Source organism: Apaloderma vittatum, unplaced genomic scaffold, assembly GCF_000703405.1.
Source record: "Apaloderma vittatum isolate BGI_N311 unplaced genomic scaffold, ASM70340v1 scaffold34089, whole genome shotgun sequence".
In the NCBI taxonomy this organism is placed as follows: domain Eukaryota; kingdom Metazoa; phylum Chordata; class Aves; order Trogoniformes; family Trogonidae; genus Apaloderma; species Apaloderma vittatum.
In genome coordinates, this window is record NW_009734128.1 from 1621 (window position 1) to 19576 (window position 17956).

General features: G+C 39.3%; 1 protein-coding gene across 1 annotated transcript in view; it reads right to left on the bottom strand.

Annotated features, from left to right (window-relative positions):
* Nucleotides 1-546: 546 nt before the first annotated feature.
* The window catches only part of RNF125 (ring finger protein 125, E3 ubiquitin protein ligase), a gene marked incomplete at its 3' end in the record, with an annotated part of 19807 nt that continues 2397 nt past the window's right edge, over nt 547-17956 (bottom strand). Inside the window, exons 2-6 of the mRNA XM_009876161.1 lie at nt 6153-6228; nt 4073-4167; nt 2590-2680; nt 1227-1432; nt 547-699 (exon numbers count right to left, since the gene is read on the bottom strand). Coding sequence (XP_009874463.1) covers nt 547-699; nt 1227-1432; nt 2590-2680; nt 4073-4167; nt 6153-6228 — 621 coding nt within the window. The remainder of the gene's footprint in view (nt 700-1226; nt 1433-2589; nt 2681-4072; nt 4168-6152; nt 6229-17956) is intronic.

The window sequence follows — 17956 nt, forward strand, 5'->3', positions numbered from 1 at the left end:
ACATTTTTAAATGATAACTGAAATTGAATTTAAAAAAAATCCAAAACCATATTTAAGAAAAAAAAATGGTCCATGCAGGTTACTAACATTCCATTAACTGCAAAAGGCTAAATTTTAATGACCATGTTTATCTACAGAACATGTTCTTCCACTCTTCTGCAGTGGTTCTTACATGCTGTTTTGATGATTCACGTGCACACATTCTAAAAATGACCCATCTAGAACTCTTTCAACTTTCTAGAACTTTCAACTCTTTCAACAAAAAATTCTCCAACAGTGTTTGTTCTGAAAGAAAAAACAAAAAAAAGAATATTTTATTGAATATCAAGATGGTAGACAGTGTGTTAATAGATTTAATGTTGACTGCTTGAGTTACCAGTTAACAAAATACTGGTTTCAGTAGGTTTACATCCATGTTTAAATTTTACTGCCTGACTTCCTACCATGGTAAATACTGCAATGGAAAGCAAGAGAAATCATTATGGAACCTGAAATAAATGAGAATGTCAGATGCAGAACTAGCTTAATTCAGTGATTATGCAATACCCGGCAATGCTAATGCTTTTTATTAAAGAGTCCACTTTGGTGATGTACATCATATTACTGTGTATAGAACTAAATACTCGAGCCTTAGCTATTCTTTTTGAAGCTACGTATGTGTGAGCTGTCATTAAAGTGCTGTCATAGATAAGTCCATTCCTGTTGTGTGCATGAATTATATGTTCAAATTATTAAGATGGTTCTTCACCCCTGCCCTCCATTTGGACATCATTTTTTTCAGTGCTTTTGCACCAATTGAAAACAATGTTTTATGTCTTTACGATTTTGTCTGGATGAGTATCAAGCCTAAGTATAGGAAAGCACTAATATTCTTGAGAAATTCCAACAGTGTGTTAAGGTTTGTGCCGCATTTTCTATTTTACAGCCCACTCAGGCAGCAAACAGCTGCAGCAAAGTACAACTGTGTCGTGTTAGGTTCTTATAGAATAAAAATGAGTTGTTGAAACAACTTTCATTTCAAGAACATAGGTTTCCATCTGAGGATCGCCAGGTCATTTATAAACATGAGTCAGATGCATAATACCTGTTAAAGAGGTGAGGTCGCGGAGTACCTTCCCCTTGTCCCACCGTTAGACAGCAACAGAACTGAGGACAAAATCTGGCACCTCCGAGGACCAGACTGTGCTGTTTCTGTACACATTTGGCACGCTTTGTGGTGCAGTTACCCATTCAGTTCTTTCCATGACTTCCTGACTGTAAAAGGTGCGGAAGAAGATGCACATAAAGAAATCAAGTCCAGTAGTTTGTGAATACCATTGCTCACTATGTAGTCTTCATAACGGAGTGTGTGTCTGAGTTGAAGATGCCTTATACAATTTCCACTGAAATAACTTGGGTGTCTCCCAGATGTTAAACAACAAATTGGACAACACTATAAATAAATGGAAGGAAGTTATTCAGTTTTTATTGTGGAGGTCTTACAGAAGTATCAGTGTTTAAAAAACAGATATGTGAAATAAGTGGATCTGTTATGGCCAAACAGCATTCTCTGAACAAGACAAATACTGCTTGGCACAGCGCGCTGTTGGTTACGCTAATCCCTGCTGTGTAATTCGTGTCTGCAGACATCCCAAGCACTGTCAACCTGTATAGATCTGATGGTTAATATATCCCTCCTACTAGCTACAAGAGAACAGTCATGCAAAAGCATTTGTTTCATTCAAACAATTCATGTACCCATTTGTTTATCATTCCAATAATTAATAACAAATAATCCACTTGTTTGTCATCGAAGCCCCTGTTTGGATGATGAAGTGCTACCAGAAACATACAGGATTTCTCTGGTCATCCATAAGAAATTTAATTTGTTAAGGGCTGGCTGATTTGTCTACAAGTCCTTCAGTCTGTAAGCTCTCTAAAACACATCTTCTGTGAGATGTGAGAATCAGAGTCTAAAATGCCTCGGCAAATAACAAGCAGGGAAGTAAGTAACGCATGTTGAGATCTGCAACTACACCCTATGAACCTCAGTCCTACAAGCAGAGTCACAGTAAGACCTCACAGCCTCCATGGACCTTCAGAATGAAGCTATTTATGTGAATTTATTTTAAAAAACTTAAAACTCCACTATGACATACTCCTATATAAGACCACATAAGCAGTTCTCAGATTATAACCTCAAAACCCAGATGAGAACAGACAGCAAATGCTGCACATAAATCTAAGCAGTAGAAATAGTACATGCAGGATTTAAAAGCTTGCAAGTCACTGAACCTAAAAATGCTTTGTTGTCTTGGCTGTGAGTAACTGTTTGTTGTCCCCATCATAAAACTTCTTACACCGTTTTCAGTGCTCCTGCTAGCATTTGCAATGATACGAGTGCTAATATTTTAAATATTATGTGCATACATGCTTGGCTGTGAGAGATGGGGAGAGGGAATAAATATAGGTATGTTTTTCCTCCACTGTCAAAACCAATTAACAATTAATATATTTTCTGTTTCTCTATTATCTCCTATCAGTAATGTTTGCTAGAATTAATCAGTTTAACATGCGAATTCAGTAAAATATACACCTGATGTGTATTACCATAGGTTTCCTTTCTGATCTGTGGTGAGTGAGACAGTGGTCCATTATCTCATTCTCATCTCCTTCACACTGACAATAAGGACAGGAATATCTGGGAAGAAGAGGCAGTATGCTGTTAGTGGATGTAGATATAACTGGTACATTTTTAGTACTACAAGCAATAAAATGAGTATTTAGAAATTTTTTTTGCTAGATATCATGAAGAGCATCTTTTGCCATGCTTAAAGCACGGCACGGATTTATGATGTACCTGGGTGTGATGTATGCTGTGCTGGCAAAAAGTCAGGCCTGCTAATGGACACTGCGAGCACGGCACAGGACTGTGCCAGCACATCAGGATATCGATCCAGAAAAGTGCTTTTAGCACAACCATGACCTTAGAGAAGAACAGATGAAAATACCAAACACTACAACTACAGACATTTGATAAAAGCATCATTTAATTGCTGCGATACAGTTGGAGCACGCGTGACCAAACTGCCAATTCTCAGGAGCCCTCATTAAGAATTGACACTTTCTTGCAGAGGATTCCTACTCAGTTTTCAGTATGGCCTTGTTGCATGGTGGAAACACCATTTTCAAGGTTAATGCAGTTTTCAAATGTTCATATTTTTCTGGGCATTAGAAGAACAATAACCAAGGAGACAGGCCTTCTGAGCAAGCAACCTGAATACTGTGTAGTTTAGGAATTCAAATAGCAAAGAGTATAGGGACTTTAAATTACAAATATTAAAAAAAAAGCATTTTAATTATTATATCCAAATTGCTCGTAATCATTGATGGACAAAACTAAAGCCATTTAACTTCAAGACTCCAGTCATTCTAAACTTGCTACATGCCTAATCAATTGCTCTCTAACAGGTCCTGCTCTGAAAGAGAGTGAAAGGGACTAAGAATTTGAACTCTTGACATATGACACTGCATATATTCTGTAAATATATATATCCTCTATATATACTATAAGCATACACATAAGAAAAGCTGTCAGTCTTCTCCATTCAAAACTGTTTCTGAAGAACAAATTATTAGAGGAGAGCCAATGATATTTAGATTATCATTAGGCCTATTCATTCTTGAAATAACCAACATTTGCAAGGAGTTTTCTTTGAAAGCAAATATAATTCTCCTCCAAGAAAATAGCAGAAACTGGTGAATTGTCAAAATGCAATTGTTTCTACAAAACAGGCCACATAGAGCTAAATTCTATCAAAATTATACTAACCACAAGTAAAATGTGTTATTTTGTACTCATACACAAAAAAATAATTAGCATACATTTTAAGTACTATTTGAGTATTATGATTTTAAAACATTAGTAAAGGATCCATGCTGAACTCTGAAACAGAAACAAGTTCCAATTTAAAAAAAAATCCAAAAAACAAAACCAGAAAAAATCAGAGAATTCTTCTACCAGTTTGACTTTACTATGTTGGGATAACAAACTCAGAAGTGCTTTTGCAAGGCCATCATTGCTGAGACCTACCTTGTTACAGCATCTCCAAGGTCTTGTACAGATCCATATTTTTTTATATATTTCTCACAAGTTCTTAAATGAGCTCTCATTTTACTCAGGCATACCTAAGCAATGAGAAGAAGCAGCTTGTTCTGTTTTATACCACGACACATTCACGCTAATACTTCACTCTGAATATTTTCTAATAAACAGCCTTATTACAACATCGTGGCTGTACCTAGGGCAGAATATGCATCTCCTTTAACTACTGGCTCAGTTCTTCAAGTAATTAATAATTGGTTCAGTATTGCTCTAATTCAGCTCATGAGAGTAAAGTCAATTTCAGTAAAATAATTATTGGTTTGTGGTGATGTTATTTGTTCCATACATTGGCCCTTAATATTTTGACATGAAATTTGGGAGGCAAAAGGGAAACATTTCTATTTTAGGGAAGGGAACCCTCTCAGTTCACATCTTGCTCTGTTCTAAATGGTGAAAAGCTAAAACTCTGTTAAAACCAAAAGTGTTCCAATGTGAGGGCCCAGTTCTGATCTCATTGAAGTCATCAGCAAAGCTTGTTTCTAGATTTACTAAGGATAAGTTTTAGGTTTTATATTGCCGCTGCTTCTGGCTGTCCTATTTCCTTTTAGTCTCAAACTTTAAGGAACAAACATGATGAAGCACAATTATGAGGTATTTTCTGTGATAAGAAAGAATATGAAATGACATGAATTCACCATGTTGAGATATCAAAATATTACTTGGACAGAAACAGTGCAGATATTAATACTACTTACAGGTTATTCTGTATTCTTAACCTTTAAATACTGATGACCAGTTCTGGTGAATCTGAGTGAAGAAATGTCGTGTCCACATAGACACCCATCCCAGATGTCTATGCCATGGCTCCACTATGAATGTTCATCCTGACTGCAGATGCAGCAGAATGAAAACTCGCAGGACGAAGTCGCTTAATTGCAATTTCCCCTCCCTGAGTGGAAACTGCAAATAAAATCAGGTTTATAATCTGCACTGGCGTGACTGAGACATGGCAGGAACATTTGCCAAGGGTAGCCTGCCAAATACCAGAAACAACATAGAAAGGTATCCTGACAGCATAATGAATTAAATGCATGCGCCTTTTCAACATCCTCTTAGTGGTCTCACTGCTAGCTTTATGCAAGAAACATAGCCAACACTTTCTGCAGCCATATAAAGATTATAAACCCTTACAGATATCCATAATCAGGTCACTTATGTTCTGCCACTGAGTGGCAAAAAGCAGTACTTAAGCTCTACTTAAGAAGCCTGGCTGAGCCTTATGCAGCTCAGCACTTCTTAATATACCTATTACAACTGGGTTCCTTCTGCAAAACTTGATTTTTAAAAAAAGACTGAAGTTCATATTCGGCTACTGTTAATAACAAGGTGTTGCAGTTCATGTGTTTTATTGTTAATTTTAAGCAGATCTTTCCCAAATAGAAAATCCGTGACAAAAAGGTAAAGAACCAATAGCTTTAACAACAAATAAACTTTTTTTTGCTGCTTTTCATATGTTCTCTGTAATTCCCCACAACTCTGCAAATAGCAGTCTTTCTGAAGTTCACACATTTACTTGCTTGTTTACATTGTACGGTATTTTCAGACTACTGCTGCTAGACAAGGAAGATTTAAGGCATCGTTTTGCGGTTAACAAGATAGGAGAAATTATAAAAGCCAGATCTGAATCTGTTTAGAAAAAAAATAAGAGGGAGCGAAGAGGATCCCTTCAGAGAGTCGGCCAAGTAACAAAAATCACACCGATGCGGTTACATGCCATTCTCAGTTTATTGCTCAAATTAGTCAAATATATATACAGTTAGGCAGGGTTCACACACCAGGTGCAAGCTATAATAAGCTTTGTTTTTTGTTAATGTTATCAAGCCATGTGGGTGTTAGATGCCCTTGCTGCAGTTAGAACATCCTATCGTACGTCCTTGCACATCCAGCAAAGTTCTTGCAAAAACAGTTTACTCGCTCTTCAAGATAACTTCAAGAACAGAGCACAAGCTGGATTGTCCAAACCTTAAAGGGGTATATTGTGTCCTTGTTCTGCAAGAAATTCCTCTACAAGGGAGTCACATTTAAGCTGCACAATCTCCTCCCACAAAACAACACAGGTATAAAAATGTGAAGCGAGATTAGGACTGAAGAGTGTTCATTATACAGAAAGGCACAGAGTAAATATGCACAAACATGGAAAAAAACCCCTTGTTTTTACATGAATTCTGATGTAAACATATATTAATTCAATCTTGGTTAACTGTTTTTCCTGTTGACATATGCCCTGTCCACTACCACAAAGCCCTGCTAACCTTTTGCCCTGCACCTTGTTTTGGTGAAACATGATTAACATGTTCGAGTTCAAACAGCAGCATTTAACGTTTCAAAGGCTTTATTTAGATATAAGGAAGAAGGCTCAGTCTAGGCAGCTTTACCAAAGGGGAGTGGGGTGTTTAAAGAAAAAACTACAACATTTTATGTATTTTTTCTATATTTTAGCAGATGCAATCATAATATAGATTTTAAAAAGAAAAAAAAAAGTGATTTGTTCTTTCTCCAGCCAAAGTCAACACAGGGAGTCAAGAAGATTCAGCTTCCAGAGGTTTAGGTTTGAGCTTAATATTTGCAATTGCAGTGGCAGAATGTTGTAGAGCTCTTTTAGATATGGAATAGATATTGTAGGTAGCAATTCCAGCAGAGGAGTGGAGTTGAAGCCGAGGCGAAACATTCTTAAGGCACTGTAAAACAACTTGCCAAGCTTGCCCGTGCACTCTGCAACAGTGTTTCAACAGCATTTCTAACATACTTAACAGCCTGTGATCGATCTATGGAAGGATTTCAGATCTAAACTCTTCTTTGGAAACCATTTTCCTATATATGGCTGCATGGAGCCACGTAAAATACAACCAAAGCCAGATAGAAGGTGGTATTTTGCAGTTACTTCACACAAGTATAAATGATTACACAAAAGTGCAAAGAGAGTACGGCCAAGACCCAACATGCTCCCTGTCCAAGGATAAGATCTGAATTGTTACACACCGTTTGCCCTCGGGCAGGTTTTAACTTAGATTATTCCTGTACTTGACACAGGTTGAAAAGGTTTCTTTGTTTCCCTGACAAACGGAAGAGGCTTCTATAAATAACCCCGTACAAGGTTCACACGTGCTGTCTGAGAGCTTTCACATTCTAACGTCACAAAACATAAAATCAGATTACCCTTTGCCGGTTTGTTTGCCCTCCCCCTCAAACTGTCAGTAGCAGGAAACAAAGGTAATATAAAAGATACAAGGATCGGTGAAGAACAATTACACTCATGCACTGTACACAAATAGTCTTTAGCTATTAGTCAGTGAATCATTCTATTGACTATAAAAACAATTTGCAGGAATTTCAGGTTCAACAACAAGTCCCCTTAACTCAATTTGTCATTCTCCTTTATTTGTTCAGTCATAAACAGGTAAACAAACTAAACAAATAAAACAGTTCAGATAGATGAAATAAAACCTAAGCATCTCAGGATATTAACCCTAAACACTGCTAAAGCCCTCCTTTCTTCCCCCTTCCGTTTAGCCTCCAAACTATTGCCTCAAATCTCTAGTTAAGAGGCTGCAAAACACTTCTCACATCCAACAAAAGCTAATGCATTAGTTCTTGAAGATACTAAGGGTGCTGTAAACAGTTGCATTTTTTGACATATGTATGTATGATTGTCTCAGCTCAGGAGCCCATCATCTTCCATAAACTATGATGTGGAATAAATAATATAAACAAGCCTTCTCAGGTGAATAGCAGAAAAGACATGTCTCGCTGTATTACTCTTGGAAAGGAACTCTGCAATGTTGCCTGCTGAGGCCAACAAGTGGGCCTGGAAATGCATGGGTTCAGAAACATGCTAGGAAGCCTTTTATCCTTTTTTTTTTTTTTCCCCTTTGAATTATTTTTAAGCACCAGCTTACTCCATACTTCTGATTGCCGTTATTACTAGAAGAAGGCATGTACCAGGTGCCACACTGGTAAAGGTAGTCACTAACAGATGGTTCACATTTGTTCTTGCATTTTAGACCTTATACATTTCTCTGTGCTGATTCTGGACGGAATCTTTATGCTGTGCTTGAATCTGGATGATGCCGTGAAAAGGCCGAAATCAGAACTTAATAGCCTTGATGTCTGTTAAGCAGGTATTCTTTATTGCAGTGCTGGGCACACCTGGGATGGCTCCACCTGGTGTGTGCCCCGAGAAAGGCCAGACGTACAGCTTTTATACAGCTTAGATAAACATATTCATGCAATTTCCAAGAGCTCATTAACATGTTGCCGCCCACTCCCACATGCATAATACAGTCTTTCAGTGGTCGTCAGGGGTCTCTGGTGGTCGTTTTACTTCATCATAATAGTCTTCATCGGGCTGTCCTGTTGATGGACTCCATTCAGTTAACTCCTTGTCTTTGTTAAGAGACCCCAAGGCTGGCCTAGGCTGGTTCTGCATATCTTAATGGCCCTTGGGAGTCCTGGGGCATTCCATCTTTGAAGATAAGAGCATCCTGTCCTTGGGGTAAGCTTGCGGAATACCTGTCTCACACCTCCATTGTCCCACTAATTCTGTTTGCTTAAGCATATTGAGTGTCCTACATACCAGCTAAAACTACAGTTCTGGCTATAACCACGGCTTCATGGACAAGATTCTCATTAGGGTCAATACTTCAATTATAGCTTACATTAAATTTGTGATGAAGACAACTATTAGAAATAATTACTTGGAATTTGAACAAGAAGCACATGCTCACTCCAGAACATCTGGTTTTAAGTATTGATTTTTTAAGTTGTCCAGAGGAATTGGCCTTCTCCTAAAACAGCTATCCCAAAATTTTTCTCGTGTATCCTACCCTTAAGCAGAGTTAGCCAGGATGAATCTAGATGTATTTCCAGGTATTTAACAGGAAAAAAAAAAAAAAAAAAGGGGTAAAAAAAAAAGGGGTACAGATGCCACAACTTCTTCGAGCAGTCAGAGAAACAGGCACAACTTATTAAGGTAATTTGGACTAACTCTGGAGCTGCTTTACCCCTGCCAACCACCTACAGAGGTGTGCGTACACACTGTTACTGCTTTACCCCTACCTATATATGAATCACCGATGAAACACAATCACTGCATTTTCAGTCAATTCAAAGCAGTCTTTCTCCCTTTCCCTTGGCTTTTTTTTCCCCCATCCCTTTCCTGATCCTGGGGAAACCCCAGGTATCCACACCCCAACCCTCTCTCATTGCCAGACCCCACACCCCTACTGGCTGGAGATGTCCCAGGCCTGGACAGAGGAAAAGTCCCTTCGCCTGGGCTGGTGGCAGCTCTGGCTGTTCTGCTCCATTCTGCCGTGGGCCTCCAGCCTTTCCACCACAGGGCTCCAGCCACCAGTATTGGACACATGTGGGACCGTTCGACTGATACATGAATTGTTCTATGATTCTATGATACCACCCTGAGATGGAGAAGAGAGCCCCACAGCACTCCTGCCTGGCACTGACCGTTGGGGCCGCCACCTTGGATAGTGGTCATTATCCCCCCATGCTGGGAAAGGGGTGGAAGGTAACCCCATTTTTCAATGGAGTTTTACTTCCCTGAGTGGAGGTGTGCTGTGGATGGGGAGGGCACTGCAGTTTTGAAGTATTTGGGAGAGGTAGGCATTACCTTGATTTTTTTTTAAAGCCTAACAAGCATTAAAATCGAATAAACGCAGCGTATTTGTTGTGATTCCCTGTAATGCATACTTACAAAATACTAATATTTTTAAGAGAGGTTAGAAAGTTGGCAGAGATGCTGTTTCAGCTACCAAGGTGTGTAACTGTTGAGCACAGATGCAACTGACAAGGTGCTTAAAATAGTGGTAGGCAGCTGTAGGTTACCTTGAAGCTGATAATTCAGTCAACGATTACTTTTAAAAATAAATTTCTGTTAGCACTGGAGATGGCATTTTCTCAGATGCGACAGCAATGGCCCACATTTGGTGTGCCAGCATAATGGACTGTCAGCTCTGTTAAAGGAAACAGGGAAAGAAGTAATGGCTAAAAATGTATATACAATGACAATAGATATTTGGGAGAAACTTCCTTTGCTCTCTCTATTTGTAAAGATTATGAAGGACCTTGATTCTCTGTTTTACCTGTTTTCAGCCTCTTGCTGCTTTGCCCAGTAGTGTGATGATAGCTGTGATGGAGATGCCAGTGGCAAATAACAACACGGGGCAGTGGAAAGCACGAGGCATGGCCTTGTGTTAGCAATAGACACAAACATAGAATTTTAGCAGATGCTGAGGTTCTCAAGAATTGCTGAGGTCTGGAAACAAAGATGTGTTTTTTCTTGATGTGTTCGTTCATGTTATGCATCCCTGTGCACAGAGCTTCTCTGCCTGCACTGGAAAAGGCTGCTGAAGCCAAAGGAGACTCCTGGAAGGAGTTAAACATGTACAAACATCACACAGTGGCCTTAACACAGCAGTCAGAGCAACCTGTTGGGTTATTTTTGCCTGTGATGAGTAAAAATAAAAGCAGCTTCCTTCTAGGTGTCCCCAAGTATGTGAACACCTGAAGAACGAAGGTAGTATTCCCCCTCATTTCTACAAGTACTGGAAACTTTATGATACATTTAGGAATGCGCATAAGTGAATTGGGATCTGTGTGGGTTTCTCTCATTTGACTAAAAGTTGTATCTGCTCTGTTAGGTAAAGTTGGAATAGGTTTCAATATCTTTTGGGCAGTGTAATTTTTATTATGGCAGATTATTACTTTTTTTCTTTAACATTGAGGAAATATCAATATAGAATCAGAAAAATTAATGTCTAGGCATGTCTCAATATAGGTATGTATTTTCCAGTATCCAGTGTACTTTCTGTAGCTTGAAATTTTTCCAGAAGCAAAGTCAAGTATGACCCACTTTTGAGTAAGAAATAAAAAGGGAAATGCAGTAGATTTGGCAGCTCCAAGATGAAAACATCAGCAAATTCATTATCTTTCCATTTGCATCTGGCCTACAGTAAAACTAGTAATCTCCTGTCAAGTTGATTTCCTTGGAAATCTCCACCACAGACTTGATTTTGGATGAAGATACCACCGTTTTCTGGGCCTGAACTCTGCAGTGATTATCTCATATAAACAGTATTTACAGTCATGATATTAACTTGTGAAATCAAATGTATAATGACAACAGAAAGATAGCAATACTTCCTTTGCCTATTATTTACTCATATGCTACCCCATTGATGAATAATTAAACAAGATCTAAGAAAAATTATATCTCATCTTAGGTAAAACCCACAAAAATGAGGATAGGAATAGGCATATAGAAACTGCAAGAAAGTGTGTTCCAGCACATGTGAAATCTTGTCAGTCAGAATCAAGTCAATGAATTTCCTCTCTCAGTTACTGGTTTTCTTCAGTATCAAATAAATCATGAGGAAAATAGTAATACCATGCCACCAGCTGAGCTCTAATGCTGTCTATTGCCGTGCCATGTTTGGTGTCACTTGGTTAAATTTAGATCTCAGTTACACTCAAATTTAACTTCTGTTCCTATCATTGTATTAATAATATGATGTGATAAAATGCCATTAGCCACTGTAAGATAATTAAGTGCAAAAGTTATAAAAGAAAACCAGTCAGGGACTAAAATTGTATGGTTTTTTTCTGGTAAATCACACACTTGTTTAAAATCTAACTTAATGTAAGTATGAATAATATACAGAAAACATTAAATCATGAAGGACAAAAGTAAAATGCTTTTTAAAAAAGCATAAAAACCCCACATAAGCCCTTAAGTGCCTGTCAATAATATGCAAAAATAAAAATGGCATTGTCATTGTTGACGTACGGAGAATGGAAGTGTCACAAAGATAGTGGTAAAAATACGTTAGAGATTTTAGGAATTACTGATGATAATTTTCTATGACTGAGTAGGTGATGCACACACAGACCTAACTGTGGTGGGAAGGGCTGGGAGAATCACAAGGCTAGAAGCTTGTGGTGGTGTGAAGATCAGTGCTCACAACCAATTACATCAAATGAGGGCAAACCGAGTAAAAGCTCAGCCAAGATTAGTTACATGTGCACGTGTTTGTGGCTCAGTAGGCATTTACAGATGTGTATTTACTTAGATACACACATACAGAAAAATTGTCTACATCTGCCTGATTAGTTTCCTAGAAAAAAAAAAAAGAGTTAAAAATATGAAAATCTGAGAACATATTTGAGGAGAAACTTAACAATATTAATGAGTATCAGAAAGTATCAGAAGACTTCATTACATGGTAACTGTTCCACAATATTTTAAATACTAAAAAGCACAATTATATTACAACCTCTTTCTGGAAAAGGAATAGTTAGAAGTAGATAGCAAGTACAAGTATGCCAATAAAAATTAGCAAATGAAGCCAGAGAAAATTCAAGCCTAGTAAAACTAGGGACAATAGAGAAACTCTAAAGTATAAACAAAAGAAGGCAAAAGAGCAGCTAAGACTCAATACTAGAAAGACTGGAGAGTGCTAAGGGTGCAAAGAAGTGTTCAACAGCTGGCTACAGTATTTGGTAAGGAGCAAATACATGTATTTATATCTGATCAAGGTATTGGATTATTTGCCAGCTCGTAATGACAATGTAAGTAATTAAACAGCATTGATTAGGAATAAATATTCTAAAAAGAAGGCAGGAGAACTTTCACCCAATAATCCTTGACGAGTTGGCTGAGGAGTTTTCTGTCTTGCTGTTAATTATTTTTAATAATTCTGAGCATACAGTGAAAGTCTTCCAATGCTGGACTCAAACAACTTGGTTGACCTGATCAGTTATAAAATGTAAAATATAAAGTTCAGTCAATAAAAGTATATTGATGTTCACTAACATGGTTTTAGGAATAGCATTTGGCAAGCTGAAGTCAGGTTGTACTCTGATGAATTTACAAATATGTAAGTGTAACTGTGCTCATGTAATACACTTCTGTGGAGTATTTAACTTAGTCTTCCATGGCCTTCAAATTAAAATAAATTAACATTATATAACATGAATAAGATACACAGGAAATAAGAAATGCTGTATGACAAAGTACCGTCAAAAACATACATACCTGACCTTATATAATATTTTTATGAATAACCTGGAAACAAATATAAAATCACCAAGCAACTGTGTTTGCAAATGCCAAAAGCACAGATGAAATGATAAATCATGATGGCAATGGACATATAGCAATCTGGATTCCAGAATAAATTGGAGCCATTCAAAGAAAGTGAAGCCTAAAAAGTTGAGCACAATCTCATATATCTAGGGAAAAAAACCCGTGCACTATACTTCTGGCACAGTGACTAGTGGCTGAACCCAACCTAGCAGCAGGGTGGAGAAGCACAGAGAGCTTCACTGCCAGCACTGCTATCAATGAAGGCAGATGACTTATGACATGGATAATGACAGTGAAAGTTGAAAAAAAGGATATTTATTGCATTAAATTCACTGCTCTAAATGCAGAGCAATTGAAGGAATCTCTGCTTATTGCAACTCATCGGTTTCTTTTTTCTTGAGAGATGGAATTAAACCCTTCAGCTTAGTTGTTATATCTGAATGCTGTGCACTTTTTACTCAGTTTTGAAAGAAATAGCTGCAGTACACCACTGTTCAAGTAGGGAAAAGTTGGGTGTTTACTGAGTCATATCTGACAGCTTTTGGTACTCAGACATAAAATTTAATATTTGTCAGTTCTTTATTTTCTATTTTTGAGGGCTTTGAGCATCATTAAACTAGGTATTATGGAGAGTGACGAAACTAAGTGGTTTGTTAGCTCTGGAGTGACAGTGATGCTCATTCACAAGTTTTTAGACTGATTCCCCCAGGAGATTAAACAGTATCATCATCTTCTCTGTGTATACATAAATTTGCCTGGTGGCACCTGCCCTTGCTAGAACCCCTAGCCAAGGGCAGAGCTGCTCTATCAGGGCTTGAGCCTTCTCACCCAGAAACAGTCCCAGGCCCATCTGTGAACACTGAGCTGCTGTAGCTGCTCAAAATGCTTGTGCAGAGCCTCCCCAGCACCGTCTGCCAAGGCATCCCCAGGGGCTCGGGGGCCAGGTGTCCTCACCCAGTACTCCCCTTGGGGAGGACGTCTGCAGGCTGGTTATTGGGGCAGGTTGAAGGAAAGAGAGAGAAATGTATGAGAAGGCTCTAGCAGGCAGTAGCAAGGGCTACCAAAGCTATGACAGTTACTCAAGACAGTCTCTGTTGAAGGGATGTAAAGCATAACCTTTAGAAAGGAGAGCTGGGAACATAGTAACATGATAGAACACAAAACAGTTTCCCTCTTGGACCCTTAATGTGGCTTCATCATCCCTCCAACCAGGGCATAACATATTCCAGATAACCTGTGCTCACAAGTGGTCTGCACAAAAGTGCATTAAGGAGATGAGGATAATCAAAGGGGAAGAGACACAAGGCGGCAGCTCCTGAGCAGAGGCTCTGGTATACGTTCCCCCTGGTGTAATCTGAGCGTGCCTCTAAGGAACGCTGCTGCTGACCCACAGAGCATTTTCCCCCCCACGCATAAGCCACAGGTTTACAATTAAAAATACATGTTGAAGCACAACAGCGGATGTTTGTTGTCTGGCTAAAGAGAGCACACTGAACTGCCTTTCCTCCTTGTTCCCTTGTCCTAATTAAAAAAGCTGAGATTGTAGAGGATTTCCTTGTATGAGTTTCCTGTCATTTATGCAAGTCAAAAAGAGGCAGGCACTTCCCACTCCCAAAGGGAGACACTAGAGCGTGCATATACATTAGGCAGCATTCCTGTTACTTTGAAATGTGAATTTTAATTTCAGTGAGCTTCCTTACATGATGACCCTTCATCTATTTACCTGATTTTAATGAAACTATTATATGAGAAAGTAATCTCTGACAATTATATTATTTGGTGTAGCTTTCTAAAGCATTAATATCAACCTTTGTTAGAGTGAGTCATTAAAAAAAAGTAATTGGGTAAGGTCAATTGAAGTAGACTAGGCACATGATGCCTGCTGTCAGCATGTGTTGCCCTTTAACTAGTTTTATGAAATTATAGTGTATTCTCTAACTTCTGCTTGTACCTTGCAGAACTAGACAGTTCCCCCCGGAAAAACCCTTGTGAATTCAGCTAAGAAGATAAGCCATATAAGCACAGATATCTTTACTAGTTAGCATTTTAAGAGTTGGTTTGAAATAATTTTGTTAATTTATGAAATTACTTAGTTTTCACGCTTCTATCATGGAAAACCAGGAATGAGAAAAAATAGTGCCTGAAATATATTTTTTTGCTATCAACATATAGGAAAATCTATTTAAGGCCAAATAACTTTAAAAACTTCCTTTGGTGTTTTGATTTCCATGTTCCTCATATTTATCTCCACCTTCGATCCCATCTGTAGCTGTGGCTCCTACACAGATTCACTGACTGTCCCACCCCAGGCACAAGGACCTTCGCTCCTGACTTCACTTACCCTCAGCCTATTGCTCTGTCTAACTGTCATTTGGCTTCAGGGCTTTTTCCTTACGGCAATGCCCTTCCAGGTCCAGCTTTGTATGCCGGTGTGTTTTTCCCTCCCAGCGTTTCTTTACAAGCTAGCAACCCATCTCTGCCGGCTTAACTTCCTAGATTTTTCTATTGCTTTTTCATGTGATACTGCCTGACTAGCAGCACTCAGTTCTTCTGACCAGTTTGAGGTAGAAATTAATTGTAACGAGTAAATATTTTTTTTTTCCCATGTGAGAATGCATGCTTGTTTGAACATTCAATTTGATGTGAACCTACACTGCATTTCCCCTGAGGAAAATTCCCTTGGAATGGGACAAGCAGGCCCGAGTCAATGGCTAGCTGAGGGATCCAGACAGGTCGCTCCACCCAGCTGGGCTTTTGGAAAGTGAACTAGAGTGAAGAGAGGCTCCAGGCGTAGCATGAACAGCAGGGGAAGGAGAAGCGAGCTATCACAAAGCCTTTAAGTTATTTATAGAGGGTGTAGCTGTGCTGACCATGCGCAGACTTCAATGCAGGTTTTGATACTGTCCCCCATAACATACTCATAGGTAAACTCAAGAAATGTAGGACAGGTGACTGGACCATGAGGTGGATTGTGAATTGGCTCAGCAACAGAGTTCAGAAGGTTGTGATCAGCGGCACAGAGTCACGTTGGAGGCCTGTGGCCAGTGGTGTTCCCCAGGGATCAGTGCTGGGTCCAGTTTTGTTCAATATCTTCATCAACGACCTGGATGAGGGGACAGTGCACCCTCGGCAAGTTCGCTGATGATGCGAAACTGGGAGGAGTGGCTGACACACAGGAAGGCTGTGCTGCCATCCAACGAGATCTGGACAGGCTGGAGAGCTGGGCAAAGGGGAACCTCATGAAGTTCAGTAAGAACAAGTGTAGAGTCCTGCATCTGGGGAGGAATAACACCAGGCATCAGTTCAGATTAGCAGACCTCCTGCTGGAAAGCAGCCCCATGGAGAAAGACCTTGGAGTCCTAGTGGACAGTGAGTTGTCCATGGGACGGCAATGAGCCCTTGTGGCCAAGAGGGCCAATGAGATCATGGGGTGCGTTAAGGAAAGTGTGTCCAGCAGGGAGGTTCTCCTCGACCTCTACTCTGCCCTGGTGAGACCATACCTGCAATATTGTGTCCGGTTTTGGGCGCCCCAGTTCGAGAGAGACAGGGACCTACTGGAGAGAGTCCAACGGAGAGCTATGAGGATAATTAAGGGACTTGAACATCTCTCCTATGAAGAGAGACTGAGAGAACTGGGGCTGTTTAGTCTTGAAAAGAGAAGGCTGAGAGGGGATCTTATTAACATATACAAATATCTCAGGGGTGGGTGTCAAAGGGAAGAAGACAATCTTTTCTCAGTGGTGCCCAGGAACAGAACAAGAAATAATGTGTTTATGTTAGAACATAGGAAGTTCCACCTCGACATGAGGAGAAGCTTCTTTACCGTGAGGGTGACACTGGCACAGGCTGCCCAGAGAGGTTGTGGAATCTCCTTCTCTGCAGACTTTCAAAACCCACCTGGAAGTGTTCCTGTGTGGCTGCCGTAGGGGATCCTGCTCTGGCAGGGGGGGTGGACTAGATGATCTCTAGAGGGCCCTTCCAATACCTAACATTCTATGATTCTATGATTCTATGATTCTATGATTCTATGATTTAAGGCCCTACACCTCCTTCCCATCTCAGCTGAGGAGTATATGATGACTTTGATGTAGTAGATGTAGATCAAACAGGTAATTTGTTGTTCAAGAAATGGCCTCATTTGATTTTATTCACCTTAAATTGGAACAAAAGTTGTATTTTTGAAACTCCTACCAACTGGCATTTTGAGGGGAGAAAAAAACCACTTTTGTCTGAAGTGAGCTAGAATGCCTAATTTTAAAAAAGCTTCCGTTTTGACTTGGCAACATTATGTTTTTGATGTGTAATTTATGCTGTAATGTGAAACACCTTTCTTAATTAAATGGAATTACTAAATCTAAAAATTTAAGCAGGCTATTTGGAAGTGGTTGGCAAGTCCAGATTTCACCTTGCCATGGCTAGCAGTGAGGATGGTTCTCTCTCATGTTGGCGTTGTGTTGTCTGGAAGCTGCTAGAATGGAGTGCCCTGACTCTGCATCCCCTTTTCACCCCATGTCTTCTCAGTCTGAAGACTATCTCCCTACAGATGCCAGAACAACTACATCTTGTGTACTAAATTCAGTGACTCCTGGTATAATTCCAAATTAATTGCTTTATGCTTCAAATGATAATGCAGCAATTGAGAAGTTGAATAATACTGCGGAATAAAAGGAGTGTTTCTTACATTCAGCAGGCAGATTTAAAGCAAAATACTAAAC